At 44.1% G+C, this 15,563-nt stretch overlaps 1 protein-coding gene across 1 annotated transcript in view; it reads right to left on the bottom strand.

Moving 5' to 3' along the window:
• Nucleotides 1-2,951: 2,951 nt before the first annotated feature.
• Nucleotides 2,952-15,563, bottom strand: part of Mep1a (meprin A subunit alpha) — a 28,707-nt gene continuing 16,095 nt past the window's right edge. The window contains exons 8-14 of the mRNA XM_021643186.2: nucleotides 15,179-15,400; nucleotides 14,378-14,527; nucleotides 11,195-11,410; nucleotides 9,128-9,598; nucleotides 7,746-7,919; nucleotides 6,749-7,049; nucleotides 2,952-3,755 (exon numbers count right to left, since the gene is read on the bottom strand). Coding sequence (XP_021498861.1) covers nucleotides 3,599-3,755; nucleotides 6,749-7,049; nucleotides 7,746-7,919; nucleotides 9,128-9,598; nucleotides 11,195-11,410; nucleotides 14,378-14,527; nucleotides 15,179-15,400 — 1,691 coding nt within the window. The 3' untranslated portion in view covers nucleotides 2,952-3,598. The remainder of the gene's footprint in view (nucleotides 3,756-6,748; nucleotides 7,050-7,745; nucleotides 7,920-9,127; nucleotides 9,599-11,194; nucleotides 11,411-14,377; nucleotides 14,528-15,178; nucleotides 15,401-15,563) is intronic.

Here is a 15,563-nt window from a genome sequence, read left to right as displayed (position 1 = left end):
GAAAGGAAGTAAGAGAAAAAAACACAAGAAAAAAAAAACACAAATATAAATAGATGACTAGTTAGATGATAAACAGTATCCAGAGTAAAGAAAAATAAGCAAAAGAAGATTCTAAGTAGTGTCAGATATAGATTATCTTATATTTATATGTTATTATAAATATAAAGTATATTATATATCATCAGAATAAAATATATTCTATATTTATATAGATGATCTTTATAGACCAGCTTGTATTTCAAAGCATCTTTGCAACTGTCTGTCTTACACTTTTCTGAAACCCATGGAGAGCTATAGCCTGTGCTTCCGTGACCTGATTGCTGCACCCGTTCTCTCTCTCGACCGCCCCCCAGTTTACCCCAGTGCAGACTTGGTGTTCCCGATAGTGTAACCCAGCAGGAAGAGGGGCCCCCACACAAAGGGATTAAGCTGTGGTTTGCTTAGAAATGGGCCAAAGGCGATTTTTCACCAGGATGTACCATAATGAAGTCCATGCCCTAGAGGAGGGCCAAGGGTACCCAGGATGTTGCCAGAAGGAACAGTCACTCTGACACTTATTGGTTATCATCTGAGGATCTTTATCAGCAGTCTAAGAAGGTCAGGCAAATTCCAGCGTGGGTGGGGAGGGGCTTACAGAGTCCCACTCCTCAACGAGGAGAAGTTGGCAAATTGATGGCTGCTGGGGAGGAAGTCCATTATCTTCAAGAGTTGTGGCCCTGACAGGCCTGTCCACGCCTCAGTGGACAGCTCTACATCCATGCATGGGCTGTCAGCATTAAGTGGATTCCACAGGGGGCTGGGAGTCAAGGGGAAGGGGTTGAGAGTGGGTTTGATGGAAACATACTGTATGCTTGTGTGAAATGTTCAATCAGTTTTAAAAGATACTCGCCGTAGGATAAAGCACAAGAAATGGTTTAAATCTCAAAACGATAATAACCTAAGAAATACAAAGGCAAAGTATGGTGGCACACACCCGTGATCCATTGAGAAGCTGAGACAGGAGGAGGCTAGCCCAGGCTACATAGCAAACTCTTGTTCTAAAAAAAGAGGAAAAGAGTGTGTGTGTGTGGGGGGGAGTAATGTTAAACAACTAACAGTTGGGGGTATTTATTACTGGTGTGAAGAATACTGGAATGCTCTTTGTGTTGGTGAGGCTGGTTGCCAGAACAGTGTTCCCGTGATCTTCTCCCACTGGGCAAAGGAGTCCATTGGCTGATCAAGCCAGACCTCCGGTTCTGAACGGTGGAGGGATTTTTCTGATTCCTACACAAGCCTTGAGATAGTAAGATTGAGTCGCAGGATGGAACCAGTGATTAAATAACACTGAGAACAACCTAAGTGATTTCTTACCCAACATGCACGGCAGCTAGCTGACTGCTTGGTCCAAGCCTGCATCCAAGATGCATGACTTGTTGACAGCCTCCTGTTCACTAGAACAACAGTATCTCTCTCTCTCTTTTAAAATCTGGATCTTTTTAAATTAATTCCAGTTTATTCACTTCGTATTTCACCTGTAGCTCCCCCCTCCTCCCCTCCCAATCTCACGATCCCTCCCTCTTCTCCACCGATAGGGGAGGTCCTCCTCCCCTTCCCCTTCCATCTGATCCTAGTCTATCAGGTCTCATCAGGAGTGGCTGCATTGTCTTCCTCTGTGGCCCGGTAAGGCTGCGCCCCCCCCCCCCCAGGGGGAGGTAATCAAAGAGCCAGTCACTGAGTTCATGTCAGAGACAGTTTCTGTTCCCATTACTAGGGAGCCCACTTGGACACTGAACTGCAATGGGCAACATCTGTGCAGGGATCCTAGGTTTTCTCCATAAATGGTCCTTGGTTGGAGTATCAGTCTCAGAAAAGACCCCTGTGTCCAGATTTTTTGGCTCTGCTGCTCTCCTTATGGAGCTCCTGTCTCCTCCAGGTATTTCTATCTCCCCCTTCTTTCATAAGATTCCCTGCACTCTGCCCAAAGGTTGGCTATGAGTCTCAGCATCTGCTTTGATACCCTGCAGGACAGAGTCTTTCAGAGGCCCTCTGTAGAAGGCTCCTGTCCTGCAAGTATCCCTTAAAGTAAGTGTAGAAGGCCAGAAGTAGCAGCAGCAGCAGCAGCAGCAGCTGTTAGAAATGCAAAGCACCAGGACACTGCAGACACACCAAACTAGAAACCCTGCAGTGGGGCTCTGCCATGGGTCTCAACTCCTCCTTCCCAGGTATGCATCTAAGTCTCCAGCTAGATGTCCTGTCCCCTGGGTCCTTTCATGGCTCCCTACAAGCTAGTCTCCTATCTTTGCATGGAAGGGACTTTTCCTTTCCCTCACATTTGATTCCAGTGCAAGCTAACTTTGTGGAGATGCAATAAAGTCTGTACCTAAGAAGTCTGGTCACGTAAGTCCTGGACCGCTCAGGTTGCTGGGAATCTCTTCTGTCGCTAAATATCAAGAGCCAACTCTTGGCTGGCTGACAAGGGGAATTGAAAGCTTTTCTTTACACTAAATCCATCTTGGAACTTCCCTGTCCCAGCTGCATTTTTATCAGCTTGGGGCTACAGAAAGACAAAATATCTAAAAATACGTCTTTAAAGTTCTGATGCCTTTGATCAGTTAACATATTACAATAATATATTCAGTTATGCCTGGATGCCACAGAAAATAAGCTATCATCATCGTCATCACCACCACCATCGTCATTATCTTTTAGGGTCTCATGTAGACCTGGTTAAAACTTGCACCTGGGGATGACCTTGATTCTTCCACCTCCTCCCAGAATGGTGGGCTACAGATAAACACTGCATGCTGGGAAGCAGCCCTGGGTTTTGTACTTGCTAGGCAAACATTCTACAAGCTCAGATATATCTCCAGCCCCAAGAAAAACTTAAAAATCTTGGAATCTGAAAAAGAGGTTTTGGAAATACACACACACACACACACACACACACACACACGCATAGAGTACACACGCTGTATCTTTATTGGTGTTTATTAAGCCTCTTCCCTAAAACCAGAGTAAGAAAAAAAGCACACGCTATGGAAACCCAACTGAACAGGGGAATCTTGGAAATCATCTCACAAGATACTAAATAAACAATCAGACTCCTGTGTCTGGTGAAAACTGAGTATTTGGTTCTAATACACCTGCACATAGATTTAATCATATGTTTTATGAGACGAAATAGAAACAAAAGACTTACTATTCCACAGCTATTCACTTACTTATTTGTTCATTCATTCAATACTTACCGAGTACCCACAATACACCTGTCAGGCACACCCTAGCACAGGGGCCAATGTGGTAGCTGATGATAACATGCCACTATCCAAGTAGCGTTTGTGATTTAAGGAGAAAAAGTCTAGCAAGCAAAGCGTTTCTAATTAAATGTAATGACTGCAATCTTGGGACATAATGGGTCCACCAGCAATTCACGGAAAGACAACAGAACTGTGCAGGGATGGAAAAGGGAAGAGCCCCATGTGAGGTTTGTAGCTTTGGCTTTGGAGGCCCCTTTCAAACATGGTTGATAAAAAGTATCCCAAAGTACGCTGACCACAGGAAGGAAGGTCTGGATGGAGGAGGCCGTTCTGCAGTGTGGCGGATGTCAGCAGGTAGCTGCTCACTTCCTCAGCTTTTGGTAAGTGCTGGAGCATGCGACCAAGGTCAAGAAGATCAAACCAGTGATGCAGCCAATGGTCAGGCCTAGCACGCTGCCATGTACTTGCATGGCCTGGCAGCGCTCCCCCGTGTAAAAGAAGGCATGTCCGGAGACGCATCTGTGGACCAGGACACAGAGTAGAGAGGATCTGGACATTAGGTGCTATCTGGCAACATGGCTCACCAATAATAGTCACAAGAGTAGCAAACAACTGTAGACCACTTCCAGTCCATCCACAGGCTTTATACATATCATTGCGTTCAGCCACACCATGGCTTTTTGAGGTAGAAGCTATAATCCAGCCATTTTCACTGTCCATTATTTAAGCTGAAGAAGGATAAAAATACTCTCTGGCTTTTGGGAGGAAGGCTTGGCCCACTTACAGAGTACTACACCTGCCCTGCTCAGACACACTGCAATGGAGGCCCTGCACGAGAGACCCTGCCTTCGTACACTCACTGAAATGCTAAAATTCGCAGACCATGCCAACTGAGTGCTACTGTAAGTTGCCATACTGTCAATGGCTTCTCAAAGTTTCTGCAAGTTCACAGGAAATAATGAAGGTCCTGTGCCAATTAAAGTCATTGACACATAGTAGGGGCATGTTAGCTAAACTTTGGGACTATTTTTTCTTTTTAAAATGCTATGTGGCACTGGGCAATGGTGGCTTATGCTTCTAACCCCAGCACTCAGGAGGCAGAGGCAGGCAGATCTTGGAGCACAAGGCCAGCCTGGTCTATACAGTGAGTTCCAGGACAGTCAGGGCTACATAGAGAAATCTCGTCTTTAAAAAAGTTATTTTGCATAACTATCACTAAGGAGAGGGCTCCACCGCTTCCATAATGAAAATCCTTGCCTTTGTGTCATCTTCAGAGAACTTCATGGCACATTCTGGGATGTTAGCAACTCGGGGCTCCCCTTATTATCCCTGGAGTTCTTTTGCTTTCTTAGTTCTTGGGTGGGGGTTAAGACAGTGTCATTAGGACACTTCAGACCAGTCTGGTACTTACTGTGTAACTCCTATTGTCCTCAAACCCACCATTCTCCTGCTTCAGCCTCTTAAGTGCCAGGATTACAACAGTAAGCCACTATACCCGGCTTTCTTTTACCTTTAAAGGATTCCTCTATAGACTAAGAAACTTCTTAAAAATCTATAAGAGCAACCAGACAAATTTTTCCTTCTGATCCGATCCCACCAGCTTGAGTGACTTTTAGCAAGCCTTTCCCATAGGCCCTGCTTCAGGAATATGGGAAACTACACTTTGGTGCATGAGTGGCAACTCCTGATTTTCCTTCTGGGACATGTGAGGCTGGTAGGAGTACATGCTGGGATGTGGTGTCTAAGAATCTATCTGCCATGCCCATATAGGGGCATGGGACTATGTCTTTGACCTGTTATTGGTGCCCTATCTGGGGTGAATCAACATTTGTTGACATGTCCCCAGGAACAGCTAATATAATAAGGGCAAAGTACTCTCTGCCTCTGGTCCCTAAACATAAGCTCCATGTAATCATGAAAAAACAAAAACAAAAACAAAAAACTAGAATCAGCACAACTACAACAAGGAAAATGTTATGAAGTAATGATCATCACTCTTCTAAGATGTCAAAATGATGAGCAATGAAGACTGTTCCAAGTTGAAAGAGACAAAGGAGACACGGAACAAAATGCATTGCGATGTCCTGGAACATTGAGGACATGGGATATTGAGGAAACCTTGGTGAAATCTTAATGAAGCCTGCTGTCTGCCCCATCATGTTGTATTGATGTTCAAGTCTTGCCTTTGCTAGTTTTAACATGGTTCTGTGAGATGTTAACATGAGGGGAAGATTTTTAAGGACACGGGGAAATCTGTAGTATTTTCTTTCCGGCGTACCTGCGAGCTTAAAATTATTTCCGAGTAAAACGTCAAAAGAAAAGAAACAAGGCAGAAGCCTGACATGGTGGTGCATGCCTTTAGTCCCAGCACTCGGGAAGCAGAGGCAGGTAGATCTCTGTCAGGTCAAAGCCAGCCTGGTCTATAAAGTGAGTCCAGGACAGCCAAGGCTTACACAGAGAAACCCTGTCACAAAAACAAAAACAAAACAAAACAAAAGAAGCAATGCAGAGATGAGCACTCAGAGAAAACATGCCTGTGTGGGGAACCATACGGTATTCCTCCTACACCTGCTCTCATCTCCCAGCTGTAGGTGATGTTACCCTCACTACACACATTTGTTTACGGTGTGTTCCTTAGGTTGTCATAAGAACATTAGAAAATGAACTATGCAAGTCCCAGTTCTAGCATTTATCATCTGGATAATTTGGGACAGATTATGCTTTGTATATTTATCTTCCCTGATATACTAGATGAAGGTAAAAAGAACTGTGTCACCAGGACAAAATAATAATAATAATAATAATAATAGTAATAATAATAAATTCATATTGTGTAATGCTGAGAAGGACACATGATAACCCGCAAGAAGAACTATGATAGTGATAATCATTACAGTTACTGAAAACATAATTAGAGAACGGAATTGATGGATTCTAAAACTATTACTGCTGCTACCAATAAATAACTAGTTAGTCATCTGCCATCCATAAAGATTTAAGGTTGATCTTGATTCACTGTGGTAGGTCACAGAGCAGAAAGGCCTAAGGCCAACACCCTTCAGCCATTTGTGAGCACTGGTCCATAGTCTTGTATAATGTGGTCATCACCATGTTCTTTTATGTATCTATGTGGTGGTGTGTGGGGGGGGGGGTTGTTACAGTGTGTTCAGGTGCATGTTGCCAGAGGCAGACACTGGGTATCTTCTTGGGTCGCTCTTCACCTTATGTTTTGAGATGGTGTCTCAAAAATCAGCCTGAAATTGGCAGATTTAGCTTGAGTGTTGGGCCAATGAGCTCCATGACTCCGCCTGTCTCCAGCTGCCCAGCACAGTGTTACAGATATGTACCACTGGGTTCTGATGTTTTATGTGGGTGCCGGGGGCCCAAACTCAAGTCCTCAAGTTGGCAGGGCCAGAACTTTACCTCCTGACACCCCTCCTTGACCCCACCATCGTGATGACTCATATATGCCACCTCACCCACCACCTGCCACTCTTCGCCTTAGAGCCTACCTGCAGCTGGCCATGCCCTTCACGTTCACACAGATGCCTCCGTTCTGGCAAGGGTTTGGGTCACAGGGGTCTCTGAAGTACTGTGGCCAGTTGTGGTCCTCCATGGGGCCCGTCCTCTGCACTGACCGCTTCTGTCTGCTGGGCTGTCTTTGGTCCAGGCTGCTCGGCAGGGTTTCCTCCAACATGGCTTTTCCAGAGCTTTCTCCCAAGGCAGGAGGCTCCTGACCTTGAAGAAGGTGCCCTCGGGGGATCACAGTTTTGGCTGGAGTGGGAACTTCCGTCTGCCTCAGGTGGGTGATGTCTTCAGGAATCAGGCGATGGCAGTGAGAAGATCCAAGATTAATAATTGACTGTGATGGGCACCCAATCCTGGAATTTCTCTGGGCCTCCTCTCTCTTTCACAAATGCCACGTTACATAGAAAAGTGGCTTTTTCTCATGATGCCAGCTCTTTCACTGTAAAATGATCCTGTCACACATTTCCTTACTGAATTTGCAAAAAGAAGCATATTTTAAGCAAGGGTAGATATAGCGAGGCTAAGCTAAAGCCAGCACGATGTCACATCTGATAAATTATCACAAAGATAACACGTCAAAAACATGAAATTTTGGTTTCTCGCAGGGATATTTAAAGATTATTGTTTCCTATGAGGAAACAATTGGTGTTTGAAGCACTAGATACACTGGCCCTGGGTTGCTGGTCACATAATGGATAGATGTATCAACGTGTCACATGAGACACTCTGTGTGACTATATGTAATTTTTCTGTGTCAATCAAACAAAATATTCAAAACATCATATAAAAATAGGAATCCTTGACCAAACAAGTAAAATGTGGCTGCTATAACACAACCTTTTTTCATTTTTACAAACCTTTTCCTTTAAAAAAAAAAAAAAAAGATTTTTTTTTCACTTCCCTGACTTGCTTTAAAATCAAGGTAAATCAAGAGGCCATGTAGAAGGTAGGATTGTTGACCCAGGAAGTTTAGCAATTTACCTTCAAAGTCCACAAAGATGATGAGAGTGTCATCTTTCAGGAAACTTCTCCTCATCAGTAGCTGGTGGGAGATGGCCTGGCCCCAGCCCCAGTCAAGGCTTCTAAAACAGTCACAGTCCTTGTCATAGAATCCCACCTTGGATGGCCTGTCCCAGATGACAGAGCCATTTATAGCTGCAGAGTGACACGAGACATACAGTCTTGTTAGCTCTTATACTGGATGCTCCAACTTGTCTTTGACGAACACAAAGGACTTTGTTAAAACACACATACTCATACTACAAACTACACTACACTACAGTACACACACAGTGTGTGCACAAATCAAGGTTTTGTTTTATTTACAAGATAATCATAACTCAGAGCTGAGAGATGAGAAGGGCAGAGAGCTGGAGAACCTCAAACCTCCTTGCTTGTCTTCTATCAAGGGACCTCCTTAAGGGAGACCTACTGATAACTATTGCAGCTTATGTCTCTCCGTTCTGAAAAAAAAAAATAATAGCCCTTTTTTTGTTGATGTAAGTTTATCTCATGGACATACTGATTTTAGTCAGTCTCAGACTTAGCACATTAACTCTGTATTGAAAGTCTCATGAAGCCCGGGTTTCTGATGGACAATGTCTGCCTTCTCTACAGACTGAGCTCAGTTCTTGGAGCCTGAGTCTCCATTGCTCAGTCTGACACAGAACAAGCTTGTCATAGATGACAGATGGTACATTTAGGGGAAAGAAGGCGTTGAGAGGAAAACCTGAATCTGACCCCCCAGAATTCACTTTAAAACAACAAAAACCCAAGCATAGTGGCACATGCTTGTAATCCCATCACTGGGACGGTGGTAGCAGGCAGATCCCTGGGGCTCTCTGCCTGGCTGGTCGAGTTTATTTGACTAGTCCAGACTAACAATAGACCCTGTGTCGAAAGGATGTGGAGAGTTAAGAGTCAGTAGTTAAGAGTCCATACTACTCTTGCAGAGGACCTAAGTTCATTTCACAGCACCCTCATCAGGCAGCTCACAGCCTGTTCTAACTCTACGCCCAGGGTGTCTGATGCCTCTGCTAGCACCTGAACTCAAATGTGTATACATACATGCACACACATGCTTTATAACAATAAAAAAATTAATGTCTAGGAAAGATAAATGGTGCCTAAGAAGTAGCACTGAGGCTGTCCTCTGGCCTGTGCTCATATATGGACACACACACACAAACACACACACACACACACACACACACACACACACACACGAAAACCAACCTATAACGCTGCACTCACACCCCTACGTCATTGCTATGCATAAGGGAAAGCCAAGAGGAATGCTATTATCTTTTACACTGCTGCTGGCATCCTAGACCGAGGGACAGTTCTTGGGCTCCGTCACCCACCTGAAGATGTCTGGTACTTGGAGGTAGTGAACATTAAGCTTAAGGACATCCTCTTCCTGGGATCGGGTTCCTGGTCCAGTATGGTCATGATGGCCTGTCTGTTTTCCACGGGCCACTCCAGGATCATATCGTTCTCCCCACTGCACAAGTGAAAACTCAGTCCCAGGTAACCAGGGTTACTGGTGACCCTACCATTGGGGTACAAGGTCACTCCCACACAGTAGCCCTCAGAACTGTAGAACTGAGGGCTCTGGAGCGTGTCTCCTTTCACTACGTTTGCAAGGGCCTGGGAGATATTCCTGATGGTCCAAACCCCCACAGGGCAGGGGGTTTCCGTCAGAGTGATGTCGTCAAGGTAAATACCGCCGTCTGAGTTACCAGGGTCACCCTTGGCGCCCTGGAAAACATAGCGAAATTTCTTTTCTTCTCTGAGTGTCACGTGGGCAATTTTCCAGTTGTGATCAGAGTCTCCTGAGGACAAAGAAGGTTTGTGACAGTCGATGTTAGCAGTTGATGAACTTGGCCTACCTCATTCATTCTTCACAGCAGTTCCTAACAGAGGTGTTATCATGAACACGTTAAGCGGCTTTTCCCAGTCTCTTGTTTAGTAAGGGGAAACTACTTGTTAGAAGGCCATACTGTGATATTTAAAACCAGCATCTGCAGCGTTGCGCTCCACAGACATACCATTGTGCTCACTCTCACTCTCCCCTCCTTCCTCACTCCCCCTCTCCCCCATCCAGGCTTTATTTTACAATCGATATCCAAACATTAGTTGGTTTTGCTTTCCACTATTTTTAAAGTTGCAGGTTTTCTCCTCAGAGAACTTGCTGCGGCCGCGGCATGCTTTACCCTGTTGTTAAAACTAAAATGTCCGTGCATTCGGCTGAACTATATAAAACAGACACTTTAGGAGTCAAAAATCAAATAATGGGTAAATTCTGTATGGTTCAGCCTCTGACTTGTTGCCAAAAATCTGTCTGTCTAGACTCTTCCTTGTATGTTTGGACATTCCATGTGGTATTTTTAAAATGCTATATGGGCATGTCCAACCTCACTGTGTAATGCTTTTTATCTCTAAGCTCTTTACAATAAAGTTTTAATTATTAAAGAAAGAAAGAGAAGGCATCTTGCTGACATCCTTCCACCATACCAGCTTTGCCTAATTACAGCCAGGAACAGCAAACCACACCCTCAAAGGGGGGGCGGGGGCTGATCACAGAGTTCTCAGGTAGCTGATGTTGGAATAGGCAGAGGTAATCAGACACACAGCCCTTCCCAAGGTCATCTCAGGAAGTTTCCTTTTTTCAAGCGTAGCAGTCTGTTTAATATAATGCAAACAGTATTTACTTCCTAGGGCTCATTTTGTGAAATTCTTTGTTGGGTCGGGAAAATGAAAAAGCTTGTCTCTGGTTCTGAAAGACTCAACAAAAGCAACAACAACAAAACTAGAAATGCTTAGATTTAAGGAGCTGAATCCAATGACCCTCACGTTCCACTGCCTCCCTTAGCAGCGAAAGGTTTTCATTCTGACCCCCAGAAACACACAGAACAATACTTAGTCTACAGTGGAGTCAATGGCTTATGTTCCCGTCATTATTTAAAATGCTGAAGTAACCAGAACCCCCTTTTGAGGCCTTATGAGGGAAACTTCAAGGTACTTCAGCATTTTAAATAATGATCTCATTTGTTTTCCTGAAACAGAAGCAAAAGCAGTTATGGGCAGTTGCTTAGCATCCCTCTGCTTTCATGTCTCCACCTCTCAATCATCTACTTTCTTGGATTTGTGTAATCATACGGCCTCTCCCAAAACCTATCTTTGACAAACATATCTTTGAGCCTCACCTAAACCCTTAACTTTCCAGCGCTTCAAACATTCTGGTAAAACATGCCAGAGGTTATGGCAGACTTTCAGAAGAGTGTCCGGAGGAAGCTGAGAAGGAGGTAGAGGAAAAGTGGAAGGAGGAAGAGAAGGCAACAGAAGGAAGGGAGGGATGGTGGGAGGGAGAAGCAGGAGAAGGTGAGCACTGCCCTGGGTTTGCACAGTCCTGTGGTGGCTCTAGATACCTTGAAAGGTCTGTATCTTGACCAGCTTGCGCACAATGCCCGTGTTGTCATCCTGTCTCACCCAGATGACGAGCCTGTCTGCAGGGCTTCCTGTCATCTTATAAAAAAACTGCAAGCACTGCTGCTTCCTCTTGGGGTAAAGGATCCGAGACTCCAGAAGCGCTGCCTCTCCTGTGACCCCCGAGCTGGTGCTGAAGTACATGAAGTAGCCGGCACCTGTGGAGAGAGCAGCCCAATGTCCCGTCTCTGCCTTCCTATGATCTACACACAGGACCATCTACCCAGACACACTAAGGCAGGAAACAAAAGCCCAGGCACCCAAAGCTAGAACTTCTTCGAGGAACAGAAAACAAAGCCTACTTGTTCATAAACATCCGTCCTCAATGGGTGCAGTTCTTCTCATGTATTTATTTAATTTATCCTTATTTATCCTTATTTATTTTTGGAGAGAAGATTCTCTATGTAGGCCAGGCTGGTTTTAAACTCATGATCTCCCTGTCTTAACCTCTGGAATGCAGAAATTACAGATGATCTCAGCTTGCACATTTGATTGTCTTTTCCCCAAGTTTGTAAAATATAAACGTCTGCCTTACATGCACACAGGCGTCAATCGAAGTTTGATGGGAGTTGCTATTTGTAAGATGAATTCTGTTTTCTTTGCCAGCTTCCTAGTTTAAATTAGAGGTCCATCACTTGGAAAAGAGCTGATCTCCTTATTTTGTAAGGAACAGTTCAGGTTTATGGTTTGGATTTCAAATGTTCATCGCAATTGGGTTGATTTCATTTGTTTATTTTATGTAGATGAGTGTTCTATCTGCATGTACGCCTGCACGCCAGAAGAGGGCATCAGATCCCCAGGATGTTGTGAGCCACTGGGTGGCACAGTATGGGTTGAAACTGCTGTTTCTAACCAATCAGACAGGGTCTATAATCAGTGCTAAGAATCCTCTCTACTCTTCCATAGAATGGTTCATTTGAGACATACAAGGGGCTGATTAAAAACTTCACCTGAATATAAAGAAAAACTATGGAGTAAGACTAAAGAAGAAAGTTAAATCCATGTTAGTGTCAGAACTGAGAAATAAAAATCCACGAGAGTCTACCACCTGGGAGGTCTGAATCCATGCTCCAGCCACCTGACTGGTCTTTCTGCTCTGTCCTGTGAGTGTCAAATGGGTGGGGTCTGCCGCTGGGGACCCCTCAGGCTTTTGACGTCTCCCTGAGCAGAGAAAGCATTCTCTAGCAAAGGGTCTTTTGAATGCAGGACTCATGACAGAGATGGTCTAGCTAAATTACCAGAGTTTTCTCCATACATTCCTTCTGGGGTGTGGTCCTCTCCTACGAGGGATCTAGAACATTCTCCCAGAAAAATCTTCTGCAATCATCTCCCTGTCTCTCTGGAAGTTGACTATTAGCCTAGTAGTGAACACACAGAAGAGGACAGATCACAGGTGACAGCTGCAATTTACAATTTCAGGATTGATGACCCTTTGAATACTGGGTGATGGGTCTTTTCCTCCTCTACCAGGGTCAGGGAAAGGGTGCAATATTTTATGACCTCACATTCTTCTTGGTGGCCTGGCATTTAGCTAACTATTCTGGAAGGAAATCTAATCTACTCTCAGGCTGACATGGGCCAAGAGATTTTAAATAAATAGTTTAGCCTTGAAAGGGTCATTATAACCTGTAACCCCACCTGCTTTCAGAGAGGCTTGATATGACTTTTCTATGACAGATACATGATAAAAAGATGCTTAAATGAACATTTTAAAGGGGCTAGAGATATAGCTCCAGTGGAATCCCAATTTAATCCTCAGTACAGCTTAAAGGGATCCTGGTGGTTCATCTCAGAATGCCATTACTTGGAAAGTAGAGCAGGATGATCAGATGTTCAAGGTTGCTGTCCTCTGCATAGCAATTTTGCATCTAACCTGGGCCATGTAAGACTCTGTCTCGTAAATAAATGAACAACTAAATAAATAAATAAGTGAATAGAATTTTAGAAACCTCACCAGAGAAAGGGCAGTTGAACATATGAGAAGCGAGAGAGGGAGGCTAAGGGCTCCAGTGGAGACTTTGTAAGCCTTGTATTCCTCCATTCCTTTAGAAAGGTTTAGCATTTTTGTGTTGTAAGGGGTCTCGTCAATGTGAACAGACTTCTTAAGAAAAAGTACACATTAGCAATTCCCTATCATCCTTGACAGTCAGGGAGGGAGTTGTATTTCAAACTGAAATCTGTTTGACCTTATGGATTTTCGTTAAACACAGGAAGTACATAAGCTAGCGGATCCCCTGCTGATACACCTACTCATGACCACTAAGGGTGCCAGGTGAGGCCAGTACAAACTAAGCAGTTCCTTTAAGAGTGACAGCGTAAGCCAGGAGTGGTGGCGCACGCCTTTGATCCCAGCACTCGGGAGGCAGAGGCAGGCGGATCTCCAAATTCAGCTTGGTCTACAAGGTGAGTTCCAGGACAGCCAGGGCTACACAGAGAAACCTTGTCTTTAAAAAAAAAAAAAAAAGAGGAGCAATAGTATACATACTTCCTACAAAAAGTTAAAGTTTTTCATGTTGGTAACAATTAATAATACTAGTCCCTTTGAATCAAAATGAAATTTGCCTGTTTCCTCTTAGCCCTTTATGAGACTACTGTAAACTGTGCAGTGTATGTGTGGCTAGCATGGTATTGCCACTGGTGGGTGCTGCCCTGCAAACACTACCCTCCACTGTAAAATCTTGTTATTAAGCAGGTATGCCCTTAACAGGTTCTGTTATGGTAAACATATATCTTCATTATTTTATTTTTATTTAATAATATTTTAGAATGTATTCCTTGGCATTTCCACACATGCATTCTGATAACATGCATCCTCTTCTGCCCCACAATTACTCCTGTGGAATTTCTTTCTAACACGTTTTATTCCTATTTTCAGGTCATTTATTTTGTGTCACCCAGTGAGTCTAATTAAGGTTCCCTGAATGCAGGGGTGGAAGGTAATTTCAATGTTCTCTTGCATTTATGCAGCTTGGATGCTTTTTACTGAGTTAATGATTAAGATATGAGAAATAGTCTTTGTCCTTGTTCAGATTTTCAGGTTTAACAATTAACACAAAAACTTAAAAGGCAAAATACACGGGTAGCCATTCCCCATATCAGAGTGCTGATTTTTGCCTATCACCAACCTTTGCACTGTCCCAGCAAGGTGTGATCCACTTGTCCGGGCTGACTGCTGTCTTTGCGAACCCAGTCAGCATCATCTATGGTCCCCTGGATCATTCCACAGATGTTGGTCTTCTCAAAGGCACAGTGGTCCAACAGGGTATGCGTTGTGGCTACATATGATATTTTTGTCACATGGTTAAAATGTGAGGTATCTCACTCCAGATAGTACCTTAAGCCACTAAGGCACCACTGTTGAAGCAAAACAAAAGCCTTTCATTTTCCTGACCTTTTCCTGAGTGCCATAAGTTGGCTCTTAGAACATAGGCACAGAACCATGTAACTCAGAGAATGAGAATAGAGACCAGTAATTATTCCCTGCTAAATAGGCCAACGTGAACTCGAGACCAAGGATGAAACAGCTAGCACGCTGCGTTTTGTATTCGCTAGGGCTCTCTATACCTTTTGAGCACAGCTGGAGCACAAGTTGGAGCACAGCCCCATCTCAAAGCTTTAGAGTGCTTTAAGAAGAGCCTTTGCAGGGGACAACACATTTTCAAGCCCATTACCTATCTGGACCTTTACCTAATTATATACCCTTTGTAAGGAAGCCAGAGGAACTAGATACTAACAGCTCCTAATATTTGCCCAATACAGTTACCTTACAAATCACACATGCCCCATATGCATCCTACGAGATGACTTTCTCTAGAGAGAGAATGCTTGAAGTCATGTAGTCTACCTGCTATCCAGAGCATTCATGAAAAGAGACAGAGGCTGAGGGTATGCCGTTGTAGCCAGTCCTCAGGCACAGAGGTACTCACTGCAGTTGTACATCCGATTCAGTCTCTCTAAGTCAAGGGCACTGAAATCCAGGCGCTGCCCAATGACGCCGTTGAACTCGGGGATCTTGGTGGTGATGGTAGGGACGAGTTCATTCTTGTTAAAGGAGAACGGTTCGTAGTGCATCACGGACTCGTAATCATAGGGCGTGTTGAGGTCCGTGATGCTTTTGTCATCGTAAGTGTCGAAGTTGTGTTTGTAGTCTGTTGGGGAGAGAACCCTCAGGTACGGCTCAGACGGGTCATTCTCTCCAACCCTCCCTCTTTACCTAGTTGCTCAGCTATCTCAAAAATGGAAATATCGCATCTTCAGCTAATATATATATGTATGCACTTACAGTTAGAATATATAAAATAATATACGCTG

Source organism: Meriones unguiculatus, chromosome 16 (genome assembly GCF_030254825.1).
Source record: "Meriones unguiculatus strain TT.TT164.6M chromosome 16, Bangor_MerUng_6.1, whole genome shotgun sequence".
In the NCBI taxonomy this organism is placed as follows: domain Eukaryota; kingdom Metazoa; phylum Chordata; class Mammalia; order Rodentia; family Muridae; genus Meriones; species Meriones unguiculatus.
The sequence above is the reverse complement of the archived record's forward strand: the minus strand, read 5'-3'. Positions and strand labels throughout refer to the sequence as shown.